Source organism: Odocoileus virginianus, chromosome 28, assembly GCF_023699985.2.
Source record: "Odocoileus virginianus isolate 20LAN1187 ecotype Illinois chromosome 28, Ovbor_1.2, whole genome shotgun sequence".
NCBI classification, from domain to species: domain Eukaryota; kingdom Metazoa; phylum Chordata; class Mammalia; order Artiodactyla; family Cervidae; genus Odocoileus; species Odocoileus virginianus.
Window position 1 is genome coordinate 34,816,168 of NC_069701.1, and position 24,076 is coordinate 34,840,243.

At 45.2% G+C, this 24,076-nt stretch overlaps 1 protein-coding gene and 1 long non-coding RNA gene across 4 annotated transcripts; both read left to right on the top strand.

Moving 5' to 3' along the window:
* Positions 1-961: 961 nt before the first annotated feature.
* ASRGL1 (asparaginase and isoaspartyl peptidase 1) lies at positions 962-22,119 on the top strand. 3 transcript variants are annotated; one of them, XM_020916879.2, is made up of 8 exons: positions 963-1,108; positions 1,677-1,880; positions 9,952-10,094; positions 10,766-10,923; positions 19,306-19,424; positions 20,353-20,463; positions 20,812-21,053; positions 21,506-22,119. In XM_020916879.2, exons 2-7 carry the CDS (start codon positions 1,688-1,690, stop codon positions 21,015-21,017), a joined length of 930 nt encoding a protein of 309 aa, XP_020772538.2. In that variant the 5' UTR covers positions 963-1,108; positions 1,677-1,687; the 3' UTR covers positions 21,018-21,053; positions 21,506-22,119. The 3 variants fall into 3 exon arrangements, with proteins under 3 accessions (XP_020772537.2, XP_020772538.2, XP_070313585.1); XM_020916878.2 differs by having other exon boundaries at positions 962-1,108; positions 1,526-1,880; positions 20,812-22,119; XM_070457484.1 differs by having other exon boundaries at positions 20,812-22,119.
* On the top strand, positions 10,932-17,967 carry LOC139031866 (uncharacterized). Its single transcript, XR_011484373.1, has 2 exons — positions 10,932-12,526; positions 13,584-17,967. It is a non-coding gene; the product is annotated as an uncharacterized lncRNA (long non-coding RNA).
* Positions 22,120-24,076: the final 1,957 nt, after the last annotated feature.

Below are 24,076 nucleotides of genomic sequence, written 5' to 3' on the forward strand. Positions count from 1 at the left end.
CAGGAGCAAGCATCTTTTAATTTCATGGCTGCAGTCACCTTCCGCAGTGATTTTGGAGCCCAAGAAAATAAAATCTGTCACTGTTTCCACTTCCTTTTATTGCCGTAAAGTGATGGGACAGGATGCCATGATCTTAATTTCTATTTGGATAAAATGCAAACTTCTATATAAAGGTGGCTATGGTAACAGCTATGGTAACAGTTGGAGCAGGAAATGGCAACCCACTCCAGTGTTTTTGCCTGGAAAGTCCTGTGGATGGAGGAGCCTGGTGGGCTGCTGTCCATGGGGTCGCAAAGAGTCGGACACGACTGAAGCAACTTAGCATGTATGCATGCATGGTAACAGTAACCTAGGGAGGCTGGGTAGTGGGGAATATAGGTGATTGGTTCAATCATCTGGATGGGGGTGGGAGTGTTAAAGCCTTTAAGGCTCCGGACAAAGAGGAGAATAAGTGTCAAACACTCACAAAAAATTGAAGGACTTATGGTTGAAGGAATTTAAGAGCTGGGATCCTGAGGCTCAGAAGAAGGGTTTCAGATTCTAGTGAACCGCAGGCAGAGAACCAGGCCAATTACAGCGATTATCTTTCTGATCTCTACCAAACGTTAAGGGGTGAGACAAGTAAAGGGAAGAAAATAACTAGCAAGTCTGCGAAACATCCCAGGCAGAGGAAGGACTTCAGTGCGTGCACTGGGGCTTTTCAGTTTTCAATTACAAAACCTCGGCACATCACTTCTCGCCACCCACGCCACCAGCGGGCCTCACACCGAGGAGGAGCAATTCCCCGGCATCCCAATAGGAAGCTTGAGTGCGTGGAGGGCCAGCAGAGCCCCAGCCCTAGGAGCCGGGCCGCGGGAGTCGAGAGCGCGGTGGCGACGCCGGCAGAAGTGCTTGCGTCCCCGCCGTGCGTGGAGGCTTTACGGTAACTCCTCGGGGCTCGCTGCCCCGCCCTCGTGCGCAGGCGCGGAGCCGTTGCCCGCCGAGCGGTCGCCAGCTGAGCGGTTTCTAGAGCGGCTTTGCGACGAGACCCGCTGGTGCAGGATCCGAAGCCGCCCGGGCGGCTCGGCCGAGCCTGAAGTCCCGGCGTTCGCCTCCTGAGGCGTCCTCGGTAAATCGACTGGCCCTGCGGGAAGTCGCCTCCCCAGACCCGGGAAGGCACCCTCCCGGGTGCCGGGGCTGCAAGCGGGAGGGCTCTGGCGAGTTCCAGCCCGCCGGCCTCCCCCTGACCCCGCGGCGCGGGTGGGAGCGCGGACAGGCCCCCGGGAAACCGAGGCTCGGCGTGGGGCCCGGGAGGAAGGCTGGAGCTGCGGCCCCGGGGTGGATGGAAGGAGCGCCATCTCCGCCTCTTCCCGGCCCCGGCCTTGAGCCGGAGTTCCCCGGGGAAACTGAGGCCTGATGTCAGTGGGCGAGGAGGGGGCGCGGAGCACTGCTGCTGCGAGGCGGGCGGGTGCCCCGGACCGGGAAAGGAAGGGCACCGTGGGCTTTTCGTGCAGAGTTCACACCCAGCCGCCTCCTTTGCTCGCAGGACTCCCTGGGACTCGGGAATTCGCCTGAGTCTGTAAAAACTGCTCCCGTCCAGCAGTGGACACCGGACCTTGTCCCCAGCGAGAGACGTAAGCCCGGTGCGGTTCTCTTGGACCCGCCTGAAAGGACGCTTTCCTCTTCCTGACCCCTAGGATCCGTCGCCATGAGCAACATCGTCGTCGTGGTCCACGGTGGCGGAGCCAGCAACATCTCCAAGGAGCGGAAAGAGCGGGTGCGCCAGGGCATCCTCAGAGCCGCCACCGCAGGTTACAACATCCTCAAACAGGGAGGGAGCGCCGTTGACGCGGTCGAAGGAGCCGTGACAGTGCTGGAAGACGATCCCGAATTCAACGCAGGTAAAAGTGCACTGCACCTAGTGCCCAGCGCCACGCCGGGTTCAGCCTCCCCCCCAGATAAACAGAACCTTTCCAAAGTGTCGCTGGATCTCTTCAGCCTTATGATAAAACCTAATATGCCCAAAAAGCTTAGTTTTTCTACCTGTTGACCAAGTTGCTCTGGGGCTTGCCTGGTTACTCAGGGGTAAGGAATCTGCCTGCCAATGCAGAAGACTCCATCCCTGGGTGGGGAAGATCCCCTGGAGAAGGAAATGGCAACCCTCTTCAGTACTCTCGCCTGGGAAATCCCAGGGACCGGGGGGCCTGGTGGGCTGCAGTCCATGGGGGTCGAAAGAGAGTCAGACAAGACTTAGTGACTGAACAAGTTGCTTTAATTCATTATTCACCCTTTCTTCTTTAATCTGCTTTCTTGAATTCACATACCAAGAGGATTTTTTATTACATCTTTTTATGGGGTAAGGGAGTAGACTGCTTACCCCACAAAACATGGCAACCTTGGAGCTTCAGGCTGTCATTTGAATGGAGGGAGTGAGGGCACAGAAAGACTGCAGGAAAAGGCAGCTCACTCCAGATTGGTAGGTGGTGGGTCTGATAAGCATGGGAACCTACACTAGAGGCTTGTCTTGCTGGATGAGTAGCCTTCTGTTCGTGCCCACCAGAATCTAAAAAGTTTTATTTAGAGGCCTTATCTAGGTTCAGCCATGCATACCATTCAGATAATCTCGATACCACATCTCAAGGCTATGTCTTTGGGCAGCTTCTGGTGCAAGAATGCAAATGGAGGGCCCCTTCCAAGGAAAGAGGAAGGGGTAAGGTGCCTCCGATTGCCCCAGCACTCCACCCATCGTGACTGGCTCTTACAGTCCCACACGCTTTCTCTTCCGCAATGTGCCCTGAGCAATTGTTTGGGTGGCTTATTTTGGCGGCTGTCTGCCTGCATTGGAGGCAGATGCCACAGCAAGAGTACAAGCACATACAAAAGAAAACACAGGATAAGACAGTTTATCAGATCTCGGATACCTTTTTCCACCAAGAGTCTCATGATTCAAATCACTGTTCCTAAGTCTTCTAGGCTGGGAGCCAAACCACTCAGAGCATTCACTTGTGTCGTATGGTTTAATAAAAGTGACAGGTTAACAGCTTATCAGGTAATGAGCACACAGCATTCTGTTTGGATAACGGCAGAGCTGCCTCCTTGCAAGGCAGTAATAACGGCCAAGGCTCTTCTGTTTTGGAGGAGAGCTTGTCTCACTGGAGACTTTTCAATGTGCAGGAAGGACAGGCTTTGTTGGCCATCATACCGGGCTTGATGAGTGAAGCCCTGTGAGTGCCGTCGTGTTCTCCAGCCCAGTGAAGGGCACAGAGATGGCAGCAGAATGATCGTTCCAGTGGGAAACAGAACATGCCCACCTGGCCTTGAGGAGAGGGAGGTCAGCAGCCTTAGAAACTCGATCTGGTTGTAAATACCACACGTGTTAGCCCGGGGAGGCAGTGCTGTCAGGCTTGAGGAGATGGACAGGGGGCAGGATACCCCAGACCAGAACCCTCCCCTTCTCCTTTTTCAGTGTCGCACCTTCCACTGCAGGTTTGATGCATCTCAACAAGCCTAACTTGCAGCAGGACATCGGGAGTGGAGACTGAGTGGTCCCTCCTCCCCCATCCGGGTAGAATGTTCAATTGCAAATCCCAGTAGTTGATCCCCTCGCCAGGTGTGACGGGGCTTGGTATCCTCAGAACCACATAGCACGTCGATCCATGGTGAGAGGGCAGTGGCTGTTTCCCGAAGCACCTTTTTGGTATCAGGCGCTTCCTCGGGGGTCCCCAGTCTGGCATATGAGACAGCCGTTCTACTGGTTGATCATTCAGATGTGTTAAAACCTTGTGTTGACCCAGCCACGGTGGTTTTATCTGTTAATAATTTACAGTACTGCCTTAATGTTCCATTTTCCCTTTCTCTCAGCCCTGCTGCTTGTGGGGATTATAGAGGGCATAGAACCTCCATTCATTGCCACATTCTTTTGTCCAGTTTTGCATTTCACAGTCCACAACCTTTGAAACGTGACCTCAGTCAGTGTCTGTTGGATGAAGGTGCTCCTGCTGGGTACTCAGCTTCTCTCATCTCCTAACAGTGGTACCTGGTTTGCATGGGGACAAGGGAGAGTTTGAGTTATGCCAGATGCAGAGTCCACACAAACCAGGGTATGTTAGAACCCTCTCTCAAAGGACGGAGGCCAGTATAATCCATTTGCCAGACCCTCACCAGTTAGGACCTCTGGTGGGTGGCCTCAGACTCCTTTGGCAGTTGCCATGGGCGTTGTTGAGAACACACAGGACATGCCATTACTGCATTAACCAAATCACTGTGTTTGAAGGATGATCCGGCATCCGCGATATAGTGGCCATTCTTTCCATGCCTCACATTCTTGCAGGCAAACCCAGATGACCCCTCCACACATCGTGACCCCACAGAGACCCACTTCTGTTGTTTCACATAAATGCATTCACAAAGAGTGATCCTTTTGTGTTTGGCTTCTTTCACTCAGATCAATCCTCTTTTAGAGTAATAATCATCATAACTACTATGAGTGTCTACTGTGTAACAAACCATAGTCTAAGAAACTTGCCTGAATAACTCATTTAATCTGCACTTCTGTCCTGTGATTAGGTGTAATTATTATGCTCATTTCTCAGATGAGAAAGCTAAGGTACAAAGAGATTAAGTAACTTGCTAGAGATTAAGCAATTTGTCAGATTAAGTAACTTGCTATAGAGATTAAGTAACTTGTCAGATTAAGTAACTTGCTAGAGATTAAGTAACTTGTCAGATTAAGTAACTTGCTATAGAGATTAAGTAACTTGTCAGATTAAGTAATTTGCTAGAGATTAAGTAATTTGTCAGTGTCTTCTACTGACATGTGATGTATCTTAATCATGTCTGACTCTTTGCAACCCATGGACTGTAACCTATCAGGCTACTCTGACCATGGGACTTGCCAGGCAAGAATGCTGGAATGGGTTGTCATTTCCTTCTCCAGAAGATCAGAAAACCTAAAATCACAGGATTAAAATACTTCTTAGAATTGTACCACCCATCCACCTGACTTGTCACAGAAAAGAATTTCAGGAAATCTACCCAGTCATCAGATACTTAGTAATGGTTCTGTCCCCTTGCCTCTACTCTGCACTCTTTAACCCATAGAATGAGACATAACTGCATTCCATGGCTGTTGAGCCAGAGTTTACTAGAGGCCCTTCCACCTCTTGCCAGCAGCAGCCCCTGGGGGACTCATTAAGCCCTGTGCCTGTTAGCAGTCAGGACCCTGTTGGCTGACAGTCCCCGCTTCTTCACAGGAGACCTTCATTTGGAGCAAGGCATTCTGGTCTGCCACCCTCTAAACCAGCGGGGTACGCTGGCGAGCTAGGGACTAGGGAGCTGCAGCCGCTGCTTCTCGTTTCTCTGCTCTGAATCCAGAGCCTGCATTCTGAGTGGCTCCCTTCTCATTTCCCAGATGTCCACTCTGCACATCGAGCAAAAAGAGAGCCGGCCGAAAAGAAGGAAATCAAAGATCTGGGGGTAAAGGTGGAACTTTTAACAGCATACTCTCCACCTTGGGCTCTGTTTTCTGTTTGCCTTTCCCAGCTATTTTCAGCAACCTCTTCTATAATCCTCTAGAAGAACTATTTGGGAACTGGATACAAAAAGCTGAGCCCTGGCAGTTACTGAGTTAGGTGGCAATAGTTTGCATTCATAACAAAGCTTATCTGAATGTCTGTTAAAACATTGTTTATATTGTATTGATCTTTCAATATAGGTTTCATTTTATATTTGAAACTTGTTTCATAACACTTTGTTTATTAAAAAGTAGTTTATTTATTGGACACCAACAGTTTAAATTTGAATGCTAGAAATATTCTTTAGAGACTCAGATTAGCAACCAAACAGGGACCCTTTGCTTTCACTGGAATTGAGCAGTATTTACACAAAACTTTAAATAGTTAATTTATTTTCCCTACAGTTTTCTCTCCAGACTTTTCCCTACAGACTCTGTCTAGTTGCCAGGAGTTGGGGCTACTCTTCATCTCGGTGTGCAGGCTTCTCATCTCCAGGACTTCTCTTGTTGCGGAGCACACGCTTTAGGTGCAGGGCTTCAGCAGTTGCAGCCCATGGTCTCAGTAGTTGTGGCCCACGGGCTTAGTTGCTCTGAAGCATGTGGGATCTTCCCAGACTAGGGATCAAACCAGTGTCCCTTTCATTGCAAGGTGGATTCTTAACCACTGGACCACCAGGGAAGTCCCACCTTATTCTTAGTTTTTTGAGATTTTTTTAATCAGGTATGAATGTTGAATTTGATCCAGTCCTTTTTTCTGCATCTGTTGAGATGATCATATGGTTTTTGTTTTGTCTATTGACATGGTGAAGATTGACTGATTGATTTTTGAATTTTGAACCAGGTTTTCTTCTCTGGGATTAACACCAGTTTGTTGTGATATATGTACATATATATGTATATGTGTGTGTATATATATATATATATCACATTACATATATGTGATATATACATAAAATGCTGGGTTTGATTTGATGGTGTTTTCTTAAGATTTTGCATCTATGTTCATGAGAGATACTGGTCTATAGTTTGATTTTCTTATAACATCTGTCTGGTTTTGAAATGAGAATGATTCTGGCTTCATATGATGAATTGAAAAGTGTTCCCTTCTCATCTGTTTTTCTCGAAGAATTTATATAAAGTTGGCATTATTTCTTTGTAATATTTTGTAGATTGGTTTTTGGCAGATTGGTAGACTGATTTTTGTTTGTTTTGATGGAAAGTTTTTATCTAAGAAATCAAATTCTTTAATAGGCATGGCACTGTTCAGGTTATCTATTTCTTCTTTGAGTTTTGTCAGTTGTCTTTCAAGAAATGTTTATATTTTATATAAGTTGCTGAATTTGCAACATTTCTGTCTTATGCTTTTGATATCTGTATGGTCTGTAGAGAGGTTCCTTCTTTCATTCCTGATATCTGTAATTATGTCTTTTTTTTTTTCTTTGTTAGTCTAGAGTTTATCAAGTTTATTGTTCTTTTCAAAGAACTAGCTTTTGTTTTGGGGGGATGGATTTTGTGAATTTTTCTGTTTTTTTTTTCTTTTGCTCTTTTTCTGTCCTGAGTTTCATTGATTTATTTTTGTTATTTCCTTTATTAATTCAGCTTGCACTGGAAATAATTTACTTTTCTTTTTCCAGGTAGATCATTAATTTGAGACTATTCTTTACTGATATAAGCACTTAATGTTTTAAATTTTACCCTAGCACTGCTTTGATTTTTTTTCTTACCTGTTTTTATATATTGTCTTGATTTTCATTCCACTCAAAATGTGTTCTAATTTTCCTTGTGACTTCCTTATTATATCATGAATTATTTAGAAATATAATAATATAATACTTAATCTCCAAATATTTGTGGATTTCCCAAATATCTGTTACTGATTTTTAGTTTAATTCTGTTACAATCAGAGGATGTGCTTTATGTGATTTGCATTCTTATTAAACTTCGTAAGGTTTGCTTTTTGGCTCAGAATGTGTTCTACCATGCCCATTTGCACTTAAAAGAGTGTACTCTGCTCTTGCTACAGAGAATAGTAAGGTCAAGTTCATTGGTAATGTTGTTCACACCTTCTGTATCTTGACTCTTTATTTCTACTGATTACTGAGACAGGAGTATTGAAGTCTTTGATTGTAATGGTGGATTTGTCTTTTTCTCCTTTGAGTTCTATCAGTGTTTGCTTCAGGTATTTTGAAACTTACCTGGTGTATAGATTGTTGTCTTCTCAATGAACTGACCCCCCATATCATTGCTTAGTGTCCTTATTATTATTTAATGCTTCTTATTGTGAAGTATGCTTTGCCTGATGTTAGTATAGTTGTTCCAGTCTTCATTTGATTCATTCTGGCATGGTATATAATTTGTCCATTCTTTTACTTTTAAACTATTTGCAGCTTTATACTTAAAGTAGATTTTTCATTGGCAGCGTGTAATTATGTCCTATCTTTTCATACAATTTGACAATCTCTGCTTTTTACCGGGACTTCCTTGGTGGCTCAGATAGTAAAGAATTCACCTGCAAAGCGGGAGACCTGGGTTCGATCCCTGGGTTGGGAAGATCTCCTGGAGGAAGGCATGGCAACCCACTCCAGTATTCTTGCCTGGAGATTCCCCGTGGACAGAGGAGCCTGGAAGGCTTTTAATAGAGATTTTCAGACCATTTCCATTTAACATGATCACTGATATGGTTAGGCACAAATTTGTCATCTTGCTATTTGTCTTCTCTTGGTCCAATCTATTCATTGTTCCCCTTTTCCTCTTTTTCTACTTTTTTCTGCCTTCTTTTGGAATAATTGAATGTTTATAATTCCATGTTACCTCCTTTGTTGGCCTAGTAACTAAACTTCTTTTTTAAAGGTTGTTTTAGAGTTTATAGTATACATCTCTCACTTATCACAGTCTACCTTAAGTAATATCAAGCTTCATGCATAATAGAAGAACTTTATGCAGCATATGCCTGTTTCTCCTTTCCTAGCCTTTGTGCTACTGTTTTCATATGTTTTATAAGTGATAAGTTACCCAATGCATCGTTATTATTTTTACTTTAAACAGTTATATTTTAAAGATACTACAAAAGTAAAGGGGAAAGGGATTTCTGCTTATCCACATGTTAGCTGTTTGCAGTGTTCTTCATTGTTTGGGGGAATCCTGATTGCTGTCTGCGGTCATTTTCCTTCTGCTTGAAAGACTTCCTTTAACATTTCTTATGTTGCACAGCTGCTGTTGATGACTTTTTTTTTTTTTTAGCTTTTGTATGTCTATAAAAGTCTTTCTTTGGGGTTTTTTAAAGATACTTTTCCTGTATGTAGAATTCCAACTTGACGCTTTTTTTTCTTTCAGAGCTTCCAAGATGTTGCTCCTCTGTCTTCTGGTTTGCATTGTTTCTGGCAACAAATAGGCTGTCATTTTTCTTTTTCCTTCTGTGCCTAATGTGTCTTTCTCTGGCTGCTTTTACCATTTTCTCTTCTCATTAGCACTAAGCTGTTTGATCAGGGTATGCCTGAGTGTAGTTTTCTTCATGTTTCTTTTCCTTGGAGTTTGTTGTGCTTTTCTAGCCTGTGAATTTATAGTATTCACCAAATTTGAAAATTCATTATTTCCTTAAACGTTTTTTGTCCCTCTGTCTCACCTCTCCTTTGGGGATTCCAATTACACGTGTACTGGACTGCTTGAAGCTGTCCCCGAGCTCAGTGAGAAACTCTGTTCAAGTTTTTTTCAGTCTTTTCCTGTGTCTTAAGTTCATTCGTCTTTTCTGTAGTGTCTAATTTGGTATTAATCCTATCCAGTGTATTTTTCATTTCTAGAAGTTCTCTCTGGGTCCTTTTCATATTTCCTTCCACATTCTGGTACATATAGAATAGTTACAACAGCTGCTTTAAGGTTCTTGTCTAATAATGCCATGATTTATGTCATTTCCGAGTCTGTTGCTATTGATTGATTTTGTTGTTGTTGTTGTTCCTCATTATGGGTCTTAATTTCCTGTTTCTTATTAGATACCAAAACGCTTGTTAGGTGCTGGATATTTTTGTACTCCTTTAAATATTCTTGAGCTTTGTTCTTATCCCTCTGAGGAAACAGAGCCACATAGAGCTTAAGAATACACGTAGAGCTATTATCTAGCTATCTAGAGCTATTATCTAGGTAGAGAATGTTGGAGAAAAGCTGCTAGTGGTAAAGAAGACAGAGTAATGAGACCCGATGGTTTTAATAAGTTCAAGGAAACCTAATGTTGCAGTAAAATGTTGCCATGGAGAGGAGATGAAGCTGGAAAAGTAAGTCAGAGGCCAGATCATGAAGGGCTTCATAACTTTTATTTTGTAGGTCACAGGGTGCCGAGTCAGATTTGTGTTTTTAGAAATGTTCCTTTGACAGAGAAGTAGAGGATGAATTAAAGTAGGCAGCTTAGCAAGCTCTGAAGCCATTCCTAAATTCTTAATGCTTGCTTTTCGACTTCTCTTTGGTTTTAGGTTGTGGATCTGTCTTGAACGAAAATGGGGAGGTTGAAATGGATGCCAGTATCATGAATGGGAAAGACCTGTCTGCAGGGGCGGTGTCTGCAGTCCGCTGTATCGCAAATCCCATTAAACTTGCACGACTTGTTATGGACAAGGTATGTGGGACCAAACCACCCTTTCCTAAGGAACTGTCACTGCTGCATTTCAGCAACCAAAAGGGGTCTGACTGTGGGGAAACACTTGAGATCACTGTTCTCCTAAAATTGTATGAAAAAACAAAAGCAATGTTATTATTTAAATTTCTCAAGGAAACCAAGATTCTGACTCATGATCACTTGACCAGGTGTTACATGTTATCTTCCTGTATTTTCTTCAGCCTGTTCTCAACACATGGTAACATAATATATTCAAACTGAAGAGACCAGCTGTGGAAATAGCATGTATGGGAGAATTTCCAGTGGTCCAATGGTTTGGACACTGCATTTCCACTGCCAGGAGCCGGGGCCAGTCCTTGGTCAGGGAACTAAGACCTCAGAAACTGTGCAGCATAGTAAATAAATAAATAGCATACATAAAATAAAAATGGATTAAAATGTAAGATCATATGTAAGTTGAATTCCTAATATTCCATCATTTGGTGGTTTTTTAAAATACAAAAACTCAGAGAGGTAGACTTTTTTCAACATTCAGAAAATTATGCCAGTGGAATTTGCATTCTTGAGGCTTTTACCCAAAGAGAACAATTATTTCCACACAGTTGGAACTATTAAAAAGAGTTTAACTTTTTCAAGAAACTAACCATTTTCCCATTTCTTTCTGGCTCAAGACACCTCACTGCTTTCTGACTGATCAAGGTGCAGCAAAATTTGCAGCAGCCAATGGGATTCCCACAATTCCTGAACAACAGCTGGTAACAGAAAGAAGCAAAAAACACCTGGAAAAAGAAAAGCTTGAAAAAGATGCTCAGAAAGCAGACTATCAGAAGTAAGTGTCATCTGTGGCTCACATTTTGGGGAGTTATCCAGATGTGGAAGTTTGACACATGTCTGATTATCTACATTTCTTTAAAAAGTCCAATATCACAGGTAATTTCAGGTTTTGTATAGAATGAGCTGAAGAGCTGAAGTCAGTCGTGTCTGAGTCTTTGCGACCCCATGGGCTGTAACCCCCCAGGCTCCTCGGTCCATGGGATTTTCCGGGCATGAATACTGGAGTGGGTTGCCAGAATAGTTCACACTAAATAATGGAAAAGCTGCTCGTTTGATTCTGAAATTTAACCTCATTTTTTACTCCTATGAATAGTTATTCATAGTCAGCTGAGAGTTCCTTTTCCAACATGATTTGACAGATGAATGCTGGGTGTTGATGTATTAATTACATGCAAGCTTCTTGATCAGTTTGTTGTCTTCAGTACACTGCACAGGTCCTCTGTGATCTACACCACCCTGTGAACTTAGGCACCTTCCACGGGGCAGAGAAGTCAGCATAGCCCTGGAAAGTGAATTAATCATGTGTTCTGATTTATTGTTTTTCGTGTTACCCATTCAAAAGTGCCAAATAAAAGCCCCCCTGTTTAAAGCAAAACTTGAAAAATAGAATTTGAATGCGGCCCAGAATAAGGAATATAATGGAATATAATCTATTAATTCTACACACCCTTTTAGATTTGTAATGTTTCATCAGAGGTATACTTTAGTATCATCTTAAGAGCATTTTCAAAATATACATGTCTGAGCTCCTTTCCTACAGGATCTGATTTAGTGGAGCTGAGGTGGAGAGGCCATGCAGGTCCATTAGAAAAAAAGTTTTCCAGGTGATTACGACATGTCCCCAGGTTAAGAATCTGCTTCACAAGATTGGCCATATGTTGGTAGCTGTAGATAATCTTTACCAAAGGTGCTGTTGTGTCTGTGGGGTTGCTTTATCAGTGGTTCATGTCCATTTTAATAGATATTGCCACATTGTTTCCAAAATTTCTGCAACAACACCATCTCTACCAGCCTGTACTGTTCTTCCAAATAAGCAAGAGGGGCTCCTACCCTGGGCCCTGCACTTTAGAAGACCCTTATATCACAAATGGGCTTCCTCGATGGCTCAGTGGGTAAAGAAACCACCTACGGCCTACAATGCAGGAGACACAGGAGATGCAGGTTTGATTCCTGGGTTGGGAAGATCCCTGGAGAAGGGAAATGGCAGCCCACTCCAGTATTCTTGCCTGGAGAAGCCCATGGACAGAGAAGCCTGGCAGGCTGCAGTCCATGGAGTTGCAAAGAGTCGGACACAATTAAGCAACTTAGCCCACAGGCAACAGCATAGTGCAAATACACAAAGCAGTTGGTTTAGTGCAGACCCGTGGGGCACCTCTGTCACTCAGCCGTGGCACAGCGTTGCCCGTTGCCCTCAACATCCGCTCTTGTGACTGATATCATTCAGCCCCCAGGGAAGTGCTTCTCTGCATCTCTTGCTCTGTCTCTTGGAAGTAAAGGGCACCTGAGTCTAAAAGCTTGTGGATTATACCACTGCTGACATCAGAAATAGACTCCTGCTTTGGAGTGTGGGGGATGAACTGAACAGCAGAAGGACTTAGGTAAGAAAAAAAGACAATGTTTCTTGAAACAAAGTCTTGTATAATGAAGTGTTGTTTCCCAGGAGTGCCAAGCGTCCTTTTTATTTCTACATGGTTCAGTTTGCAGTTCTGGAGTTATCCACGTATCTGCAAGATTTGCACTGAGGGCTGATTGCCGCTACTCTTAGGTTTGTGAATATGTAGGTCTAGACTCGCACTATCCAATAGAAAAAAATGAGAGCCATATAAGTAATTTAACCTTTTCTAATAGCCACATTAAAAAAGAAAAAAAATGAGTGAAATTAATCATATTTATGGTTAACTCATTATACCCCAAATATTATCATTTCAACATGTAATCCAAACCAATATTGTAAAGCAATTATCCTTCAATTAAAGATAAATGAGTTTTTTAAAAAACATATAATCAACATAAATTATTTCTGAGATATTTTACATGCTTTTGTGCTGAATCTTTCAAACCTGCTGTGCATTCTGCACTGACAGCATGTCTTACCGGGGACCACCCGCATCTCTGGTGCTCAGCAGCTAGCGGTGCTGTGTTGGGCTGTGTAGGTCTAGACAGAACCTGCACAGGGAACCAACTCTTCATGCTGGCAGCTAAATGGATGCTATTAGAACTATGAATGGTTTTATTCTTATAAACATACTTAAGATTGAGGGACTTCCTTGGTGGTCCAGTGGTTAACACTCTGTGCTCCTAATGCAGGGGGCCCAGGTATGATCCCTGGTCATGGAACTAGATCCCACACACAGCAAGTAAGACCTAGGGCAGCCCCCCGCTCCAAAAAAGTAATACTTAAGGTTGAATTAAATTTTTTTAAATGTTGAAATATTTGACTTTTAGGTAATTTTTACTTAAAATGGTTCTATTCATTAATTATAATAACTGTTTAGGTCTTAATAGTTTTGTGAATTTTAGAAAAAACTAACACTTGAAATTATATCTACAAATTACTTTTATTCTCTTTTTTTGGATTTGCCCTTAATTTTGATGAAAATATATGCTGATGTTGTACACTATCAGTATAGTTACATTTCACTTTCTAATTCCTAGATTATTGAAAATGTGTACAAGTCAAGATTTTGATAGAAAAAGAATACTAAAGTGGAACTCAAAAGAAAACTGAAAGGAAAAAAGGAGTAAAAAAATCTTCAAAGAAATGGTCTGCTTTAAAAGTAAGCAGTCTTCTTCTAGGATGACCCACATAAAATTCACAAAGAGAACATTACATATTCTTTGTTCAATGAAGATTTAATTATGTATCAAAACAATTAAAATTAGAAATATTCTTGCCAAATCCACAACTTGAACAGTTCAGATAAATCCTGACAGCTTCATGTTCTTTACTAAAGGAAGATTTAATTGCTAATCACAAAGAATCATACACCAGAAAACAACATGTGCAGTTATTGGAATTGGAGGGGAAAGGCTGAATAAACAGCAGACAGTTGATAACCAGAAAAGGCAAAGATAAAAAACATAGATGTAATGTTCTTGAAAGAATAATATAATATTTGGGACTTCCCTGGTGGTCCAGTGGTTAAGACTTCACCTTCCAATGCAGCCAAAAAGTCAAAGCGTAAAACAGAAGCAGTGTCATAATAAATTCAGTAAAGACTTTAAAAACGGTCCACATCAAGAAAAATCTTTAGAAAACTAATAATATTTGGCCAAGTATAACAGTGCTTTTATGACCTCATCGCATAGTGTTTATAAAAAAACAATGGGAGGGCTTCCCTGGTGGCTCAGTGGTGATTAGTCTGCCTGCCCATGCAGGCAGTTCGATCCCTGATCTGGGACGGTCCCACATACCATGGAACAACTTAGCCCATGCACCACAGCTGTTGAGCCAATACTCTAGATCCTGGGAGCCACAACCGTTCAACCCATGTGCCACAGCTGCTGAAGCCGCATGCCCTGAAGCCCATGCTCCACAACAAGAGAAGTCACCACAATGAGAAGCCCTTTCACCACAAGAAAGAGATGCTCCCCCCAATCCACAACTGGAGAAAAGGCTGTGCAGCAACACAGACCCAGCACAGCTGAAAATAAATAAATTTAAAAATAAAATTTTTTTAATGGGACATTTCTAGGCTTAGTAAACATTATTTCAAAATTTGATAAAATGCCAAATGTAATTAGGGGGAAAAAACTTAAGATGAATATCTAGGAGAGAGAATTCAGATAGGTTCGTTTAATGGGAAATAAAGAGAGAGATGAAATCATATATGAAGTTTAAAAAAACTCACTTCCACTAGAATGTACCATGATCAGAAGACATGTTGAGAAAACAAGGCAAGCCTGTAATAATTAAGCTAGCATGGTGGGCACATAAAAGGTGTGTAAGCACGAAGTTGGGCCAAGAGTCCAGAAGTGTTCTGTGTGACACGTCAGCTCACAGTGAATTTCCTTCTAAGAGACAAGCCCTCAACTGCTCCAATACTGAAAGTGATGTGGGACAGCAGAGGGTCCACTGCGAGGTATTCTGGGTGTGGCCAAAGCTGGAAAGTCTGGATCAGACTCACATCTGACCTTACAACAGACTTTTATACCAACTAAGTGCTGTCAGCAAAGGTCCGTCTGGTCAAGGCTGTGGTTTTCCCAGTGGTCATGTATGGATGTGAGAGTTGGACTGTGAAGAAAGCTGAGCGCCGAAGAATTGATGCTTTTAAACTGTGGTGTTGGAGAAGACTCTTGAGAGTCCCTTGGACTGCAAGGAGATCCAACCAGTCCATCCTAAAGGAGATCAGTCCTGAGTGTTCATTGGAAGGACTGATGCTGAAGCTGAAACTCCAGTACTTTGGCCACCTGATGCGAAGAGTTGACTCATTGGAAAAGACCCTGCTGCTGGGAGGGATTGGGGGCAGGAGGAGAAGGGGATGACAAAGGATGAGATGGTTGGATGGCATCACTGACTCAATGGACATGGGTTTGGGTGGACTCCTGGAGTTGGTGATGGACAGGGAGGCCTGGCATGCTGTGATTCATGGAGTCGCAAAGAGTTTGACACGACTGAGTGACTGAACTGAACTGAAATGCTGTGAAAGTAATCAAACTAAATAAGAAGAGTTCAGCAAAAATTACAGAAGTTCCTCAGAGAGCAAGTCATGGACTTTGACAGAATATGAAATGAATTTTGAATTTTCATGATCTACAGTTATTTAGTCTGAACTGTTCCTCTCTATTGATAAGCTTAACAGAAGCTTTAAAAAAAATCTGTTTGGCTTTTACACTTATTAAAGGATTAGAAATCTTTTTTAAAGTTTAGAGGAACAAAGCTAAAAGTGCATGTGAGATATGCAAGAAAAATGAAATCCTCATAAAATATAAGGAAATTGAAATAAGGGAAAATATTTGCCTAACTTGAAGGAGAAGATGCATGTACAAATGATCCTGAAACCAGTTTCTATGGAGACTGTTATTCTGTTTGTTGTAAATTGAAGTGTAAGTATCATTTGAAGAGAGAGCTGAAGAAAATTAATCAACGTACTATGATTTTCAATTTTCTTTACACCACCATTGAAATTTGAAAGAAGAATTTAAGATTGCCTGCATGGATCGAGACACTGCTTAAGAGATGACAGAAGTGACTGTAATACAGTGATTATGATTTAAATGTTCAAATTAAAATATTTAGTGAAATCTCCTTGTCAACAACTTATTTGCAGCCTCATATAGCATTTGAGTGCAGTAATGTGAAAATCAGGATTCATTTCCAAAACTAAGTATTGCTTTAAGAGTTTTGTATATAATTCCAATGCTACTGCCTCAGCAGAGTGAAGCTTCTCCAAGTTAAAATTAATTAAAAACTTGTTAAAGAATTATTAATACATTGAGTTAAGAGAAGTTGTGTTATTTGGCACTTTGTCAACAGAATACATGTTACATGAAAATGTTGATCATAAGAACATGGTCCATGCCCCCTGGGTTGAAAGCAAGGAAAATCAGTTTTATGGAATAAATGCATTATAATTTATGATTGCGTATGTGCCTGTGGGGTTTTTTTCCCCCACTCATCCAGACATCACAACTGATCAACAGAGGATGTGCGTGATAGTAATTAAATTGTCATCATTAGTAATTGTCAGCTTTCAGTCAAATGAAAACCTTAGCTTTACAATATTTCTCAATATACATTTATCATGGTAAGAGGATAGAACATACTTATTACTTCTAAGTATTAAACGTGTGTGGGCCTCCATTTGCCTTTGCATTTTTGCCTTGGCCGCCCCCTCCGGGTTGGGGGGCTGCCACCAGCTGTGACAGGTCCAGCCTCCTTCCCACCCTCTCCTGAAGCATGCTACACAAACCGCTGCCTCTACGCCTCCCAAGCGGTCTGTTTCCTCTCTGGCCTCCCTCAGTCCACCCATAGCAGCCAGAGCTGAGTTCTCCTAAGATGACTTCTGCAGAGAAATAGCAGACACTCTTGAGCGCACAGATCGTCTCCAGAGCACCGGGTGAGTTTTCACAGGGTGGACAGGGTGATCAGCGCCCAGAGCCAGGCATCACCTGCAGCCCAGCGTCCCCGCTCCAGCACCGCCCCCTCGGCTCCCAACTCGTGGGCTCCTGATGCTGGTTTCTGAGCTTCACCTGAGGCAGATCGTGTGGCGTGGTCTGGGCGCCTTCTCTCCTTAAGTTCCCGAGAGCCGTCCCTCTGTCGCGTGCAGCAGGGTCCACGCTCGCTGTGGCAAAGTGTGCTGTCTCCTGCCTGTGCCACAGGTTATTTACTTGGACGGGCGCTTGTGTTATTTGCAGTTTGCCGATATTACAGATGGTGCTGCTGTGGACCTTCTGTCTGCTTGCTTGATGAGTTCACTTCACGTTTCTGTTGGATAGAAATGTAGGGATAGAATGACTGAGTCAGGGACTTCCCTGGCGGTCCAGTGGCTAAGACTCGGTGCTTACACTGCAGGGGTTGTGGGTTCAATCGCTGGTTGGGGAATTAAGATCCCATATGCCGTGAGGCGCAGTCAAAAAACGGGAAAAAAGGAGGGGCTCGGTTTCCTTTCCTCCCAAAGTGCCACATCAGTCCATGTCCTTGGCAGCGGTCATTGAGATTCCCAGTCCCTGCACTCTGTGCCCAGACTTGATGCCACATCGCTTTTCATTTTAGCCATGCCGGCGAATAGGTTGGGCTTCCTTCATAACTCAGTTGGTAAAGAATCTGCCTGCAGTGCAGGAGACCCTGGTTCGGTTCCTGAGTCGGGAAGATCCGCCAGAGAAGGGATAGACCACCCACTCCAGTATTCTTGGGCTTCTCCTGTGGCTCAACTGGTAAAGAATCTTCCTGCAATGTGGGAGACCTGGGTTCAATCCCTGGGTTGGGAAGATCCCCCGGAGAAAGGAAAGGCTACCCACTCCAGTATTCTGGCCTGGAGAATTCCATGGACTATACAGTCCATGGGGTCGCAAAGAGTCGGACATGACTGAGCCACTTTCACTTTCAGTGGAAAACTTAATGGGTGCAGTGGTAAGAACAGTTATTTTTAAAACTTAACTCATATCATGACACCTCTCAGCTCAAACTCTCCAGCGTCTTTTCACCTCGCTCAAACTGAAAGCCCTTCCTGTGGCCTGTAAACAGGATGACCCTGTGATTCAGTGTTCAAACTGGAACTTAGTTTTGAGAGTGAAAGGGAGGGGCAGTATTAATTAAGCCAGGGCAGCGGCTTAAACAGGACGCACCTGGGAAGCCAGGATGTACTGTCACCCCGTTTGTCAGAGCCTCGTGGTCTGCCTGCTGGCTGCCCCTCTGATCCTGCCGCCCTCTCCCTCACTTTGTTCTCTCCAGCCACAGTGGCCTCCTTGAATTTCCATGAACTAGGAAAGCATATCCTGCTTTCGGAATGTTCTTCGCCAGCAATCAGCATGACTTGTCCTCACTTCTTGAGAGAGGCCTTTATAAAACCACCTCTCCACCATCACGTGCCCCATGTGCTGCTATAGGCTGTAGTTTATTTCTGTTGAGTAAAACCTGACATATTTCATTGCTATGTCACCCTGTGCCCTGAATGCAAACTTTCTGGGAGAAGGGACTTTGTCCACTTAGTTTTCTGCTGTGTCCCAGCACTTAGAAGGTCACCTCCAATATCGTTCACTATAGAATCAGGGTGGTGGGTATGTGGCTGTTAGTGTATAATTTCCTTCAACTTTTTTACTTCAAGGTTTATAATAAAATATTAGAGTATATGGCTAATTCATGTTGATGTATGGCAGAAACCAATACAATATTGTAACGCAATTATCCTCCATTTTCATAAATTTAAATTTAAAAAAAAAGAAATGTTAGAGTAAAAACAGCTTATTTCATCTTCATAGCAAACCCCCATGACAGGCAGAATGTGGTGTGTGGACAGTTATCGTCAGTATCACCTGGGCCGCTGTCCCATCTCACACCTGCAAACTCAGGGCCTCTGGACTGGGATGGGGAGCTGAGGATCCAAGGGATGCTGGTGCACCCAAAAGTTTAAGTAGTGCTCAATTATTTGTATCCCCGTTTTGTAGATGGGGAAAATGAAACTCAGTCACCCAGCTAGAAGGTGATGGTGCCAGGACTGCACGGACCCTTTAAAGTTGAGGTCTAAAGGTGCATCCAGCAGTCTGACTGATGTGTGGAATGTAAACCAAACAGGCTTTCTTCACTGTCTCTGTGAGTGGGGAATGCTAGAATCAAAGCATATCCCATGTGCCATTAACATAAAAGTGTATTAAGCCACATTGTCACCTTTGGGAGTGTCTCATGTTCCAGCCTGTCACTCTTTCTGTTTTTTGGCAGAAACTTGGGGACTGTGGGTGCTGTTGCCGTGGACTGCCAAGGAAACGTGGCTTACGCAACCTCAACGGGGGGCATCGTCAACAAGATGCTGGGCCGCGTCGGGGACACGCCGTGTATAGGTGAGCTGGACAGGTGACCTCCGCCCCTGCCCGCCACTGTCGTCTCGTTCCTCATTCTCTGGTCTCCGCCCCCCGCCTCATTTCTTTCTTCCTCTTCCTGAGGCAGCTGTAGAATTTCTGGGGGTGGCCTGAGTTGGGGACAGTTGTCCAGGGACAGCGTGGAGAAGGTGGCTTGTCCAGCAGGTACCTGATTCCTAGATGCTGTGTTTTAGGAATGACTTGGGAGTGAGGTGGAGGCGGGTGCTGAAGTCACCCCAGCATCCTTGATGCCTGTTTCTTCTCTGTAACCCATTTCACAATCTGCAGACTAATTACGCCCAAAGAGTCAAGTACGTGAAACCTCTTCCCAAGTATGGGCTCAAATGAGCAAACTAAGAAAGCCGACAATTTAAGTCTGCAGTTATTAGACTGGAGTGGCGTGAGAGCAGTGCAGCACTACTAGATATTACAGGGACTTCGCTGGTGGTCCAGTGGTTAAGACTACGCATGCCCAGGGCAGGGGGCAGAGGTTTGATCCCTGGTCAGGGAAGATTGTGTATGCTGCACAACCAAAAAAAAAAAAGATATTACACATCAAAGTGTTCTTTGCATTAACCCTGGAGCACAGTATCTAATTCCCAGGAGTGTGTGTGTGTGGGAGAGGGTGTGTATATGTTTCATCCTGTGAGGGCTATGGAGATATGCCCGAGGGCAAAGGGGGAGCTGCGCTGGTGTAGCTGCTCCAGGAAAGGTCAGACCTGCCCCCCTGACGCTCCCCCCACCCCCGTCCCCTGATCTCAGGTTATTCGCTCGGTGGTCACTAGCGCACCTTGGCATGACACCCTGGCACTCTTGCGATTTAATTTTCATGTAGCGTTAGACCTGTAATATGTGTTTGACTTTGCTGACTGTTGCTGCGCAGTTAGAACCGATCCCCTTCCTTGAGCAGGATCTGGAGGTTACGCTGACAATAACATCGGCGCCGTCTCCACAACGGGGCACGGTGAGAGCATCCTGAAGGTGAATCTGGCCAGACTCGCGCTCTTCCATGTTGAACAGGGTACGTGGACCCGGGAGGCTGCTTATAAATAGATGGAGAGGGGTGGGAAACCCTGGCTTTGCTTTGAGGTTGAGTCCCCATCTGTTAGGGTGCAGAAAGAAGAGAATTTGGAGTACCATTCACCTTCTGCCTCCAGGGGGCAGAAGAGAGACTCTGGGCCTGGGTTCATCCCAGTGGAGCGGAGGGGCCGTGTAGAGAGAGCTGAGTCCTTGTCTGCGACATTCAAGTAGAAATCACTTACCAATAATCTTTGTTAACACGCTTTGTTTTTTTTCATACTGTAAATAATTTCCCCATCAGACTCCTTTCAATAACTTGTGCTGTTCTCAACCTCTCGTTGTTTTTCAGGAAAATCACTAGAAGAAGCTGCCGACGCGTCGTTGGGTCACATGAAGTCAAAGGTCAAAGGCGTAGGTGGTATCATCATGGTCAACAAAGCAGGAGAGTGGGCGGTGAAGTGGACCTCCACGTCCATGCCCTGGGCGGCCGCCAAGGACGGCAAGCTGCGCTCGGGCATTGACGGCGGCGACACGAGCATCATTGACCTCTCCTAAGCCCCCGGAAGCTGTATTCTAGAAGCTAGCTTGGAGGTGACGCACAGTCTCCTGGTGGGAGACTTAGCTTCATCAATTAGATCTAGAAATGGAAAAATTCTGCAGTCTGTCACTCGTTTTGTTGCTTTGATGAGTGTCTGGTTGGGGGCGGATTCCAAAGTGTATGAGGAAAGCCATGTTAAGATCAAAATAAGACCAGTGAGGATGACAAACTCCACGGAGCCTTCCTCATGAATAATCCCCATTGTCTGAGGTTTAGAAAGAAGAAACAGCAAGATCTTAACGGTACAGAAAGGGCCTCGGTGCAGGGAACGGCTTTTGGAGTTGGGGGACCTGCAGCAGTGACAGGCTGGAGGCTCAGGGATGTGGGGGTTCGGAGGGAGGGTTCTGGGGCAGGACCCAGTGCAGGGAGAGGCGGGCAGGAAGGAGCCAGTGGAAGCGGTGAAGGGGGGACAGGCAGCAGTTAACGGAACGTTGAATTTTTGCAGAGCTCATTCGGAGTCGAAAGAACATTAGGTAAAAGAAACAGAAAAACTGATTTTGTTAAGAAAGTGCAGATGTTCTCTGAACTTACCAATACAGACGTGTTTCCAAACGCTGTGAAAGGACCCTCTGCTGACCCCTGGCTCTGAGCTGCAGCTGAAGTGTTGTCATGGGCACCCTGGAGCCCCTCCCAAGATTAAGAGCTTTCTCGGGCTCACTCCTGAGCCTGCTCACCTTGTTTTTCCCACCCAGCCAGCTTCCGCCTCCCAGACCTCCAGTTCCTCACAGTGAACGGTGGGGCTTGTGACCTCTCTGCCTCTCCTACGACAGGAAGGGCCAGTCAGTGTCCAGGTGACCCCAACTTAACAGCGTCCGTGACTGTCCAGTGCTGTGGGTTTCCCCAGCTGAACTGAGTGTCCACTGTGGTCAGCATGGTAAAGATCCTCATTTCCTTGGTGGAGAGTATTCCTATTAGCCTCTTTACACTGGAGACAGTATTTTTGCTATGACATATCTGCTCAATTTTTTATAACCTGTCAGGGCTTACTTTCTCTCTGGAAAGAAATTGTTTCACTTTAATTTCCATATGCCACTAATAAAATGTGTTTTGAAAGAATAACAGTGTGGTCAGGAGTCACTGTGGATGAAGACCAGAATGTACATGGCCTCGCTTGGTCTGTCAGTTCAGGCCGGTGAGCTTGTTAGAGAGACCTTTCAGCCTAAGGGTGGTGTCTGGATGTGATGAGACCACCTGCCTCGAGGAGACTATTTGAGAGTGTCCAGAAGAATGGTGTTTTGGGGGGGTGGGTTAATAAGCAAGAGGCCCAGCCACCACTGCAGGAATCAGCGGGGCTTACGGATCCATCTTCCCACCAGTTGCCGACCTTCAAGCCAGACAGTCTCACAGTCCAGGCCCGTGTCCCCTGACCCTCCCTGCACCCGTGTCCTCTGCTCTGAGCCTGAGAGAAAGAGGGATGGAGGCAGGCCGGGTTTGAATCTTGCTTCTCCCCGTGACCTGGGTGACCCTGGCCAGGATAACTCCTGAGAATATAGTCATCTATAAAGTAGGTCGCTATGGCAACCAAATGAAAATGGAGGACAGCTGCTCAGTGTTTTATCTCCAGAGCCTCTGGACAAACACTGTGTGGCCAGGCCCCAGAGGCAGTCCATGTGGTTGTGTCCTTTAAGCCAGATGCAACCACTGCCCTTTAGAGATGGCACTCTGTCAGCTCGTGTGTTCATTCACTGGGGCTGCCAGCACCAAAACACCGCAGGCGGTGGCTCACACGACGCATTCCGGAGGCAGGAAGGCCCAGGTGCAGGCATCAGCAGGGTGGCTCCTCCTGAGGCCCTGTCCTTGGCCTTATCTCCTCCTCATCTAAGGACACCAGTCAGATGGGGTCAGGGCCACCTAACAGCCTGCTTTTCACCCCTTCACAGGCCCTGTCTCCAAAACCCTGAGGGGCAGGGCTTCAGCACAAGGATTCTGAGGGTCCCAGTTCAGCCCCAACAGGAGGCAGAGCAGGACCACTCAGGCGTTGGGAAAGGAGAGACGTCTGCAGAAGTAACCATCACTGAGCAGAGAAGGAGCAGGGAGCGAGGCCTGGTTTCACACGTCTCGTTTCTGTTCACAAGGGGAGCAGCTCAGCTCTGGCCGCCCAGTGAAGGAAGGGTTCCCCAGCTCCTCTGTGGCGGCCAAGGTGTGTGTGGTTGCCCTGAGACCTCGCTTCTGTGAACAGTCACTGGACTAGTCCAGAATCTCATACATGGAGACCAGGCGGGAGGTCCCTCCTGCCCCACAGGCTGCCCAGCGGCAGCTCCCCAACTGTCCCAGCAAATGCGGGGTCGAGGCCACGTCCGAGGGGAACGCCAGCCCCGGATCCCTTCTCTGCCACAAGAGGGCAGCAAACCACACGGTCCACAGACTTCAGCCCTAAAGGAGGATTAACTCACCTCCACTCTTTGCAAAGCAATGTACTCAGAAATTTTGGAACTGAAAGAGGTTTTCCTGTTCCTGACTCTTATCTAAATACTACGATTTGTCTTAGAGCACAGTTGTGGGGGAAAAAATGGTAGCAAATGCCCCACAGAATCAAACCAACCACAAAATCAAAATCAACCACATCTTTCTTTTAAATCACTGAAGCCAGCTCTGCACCGACGGCGCAGCCCAGGGTGAGCTCGGCCAGGCAGCCCTTCCAGCCAGGAAGAGGCTCACACCGCATTTGGCCCAAACGAGGTTTTGCGGGGACCCAGAGCCCAGTGGGGGCGGGTGTCTGCCCGTGCAGCTCGACCCACCTGCTAATCTGGACAAACAGTCCCAGGAAGGAAGGGCCGTAACCTTGTTGCTGTTGGACAATACGTGTCCCCCCCCCCCCCCAAATAATGTCCTTTTTAGACATGTTCCTCTCTTGCAGGAGAAATTATAGACTCTTACCGCAAAGGAGGAGGGAACGGTTTCCCCCGCTCCACAGAAGTGGAAGTGAGGGGAAGCCCAGGGGGACACCATGCCCCCTGCCCCACCTCCGCTTTCACCCACCCACACCCAGGAATTGGGGAGTGTACCCGAAGAGTGT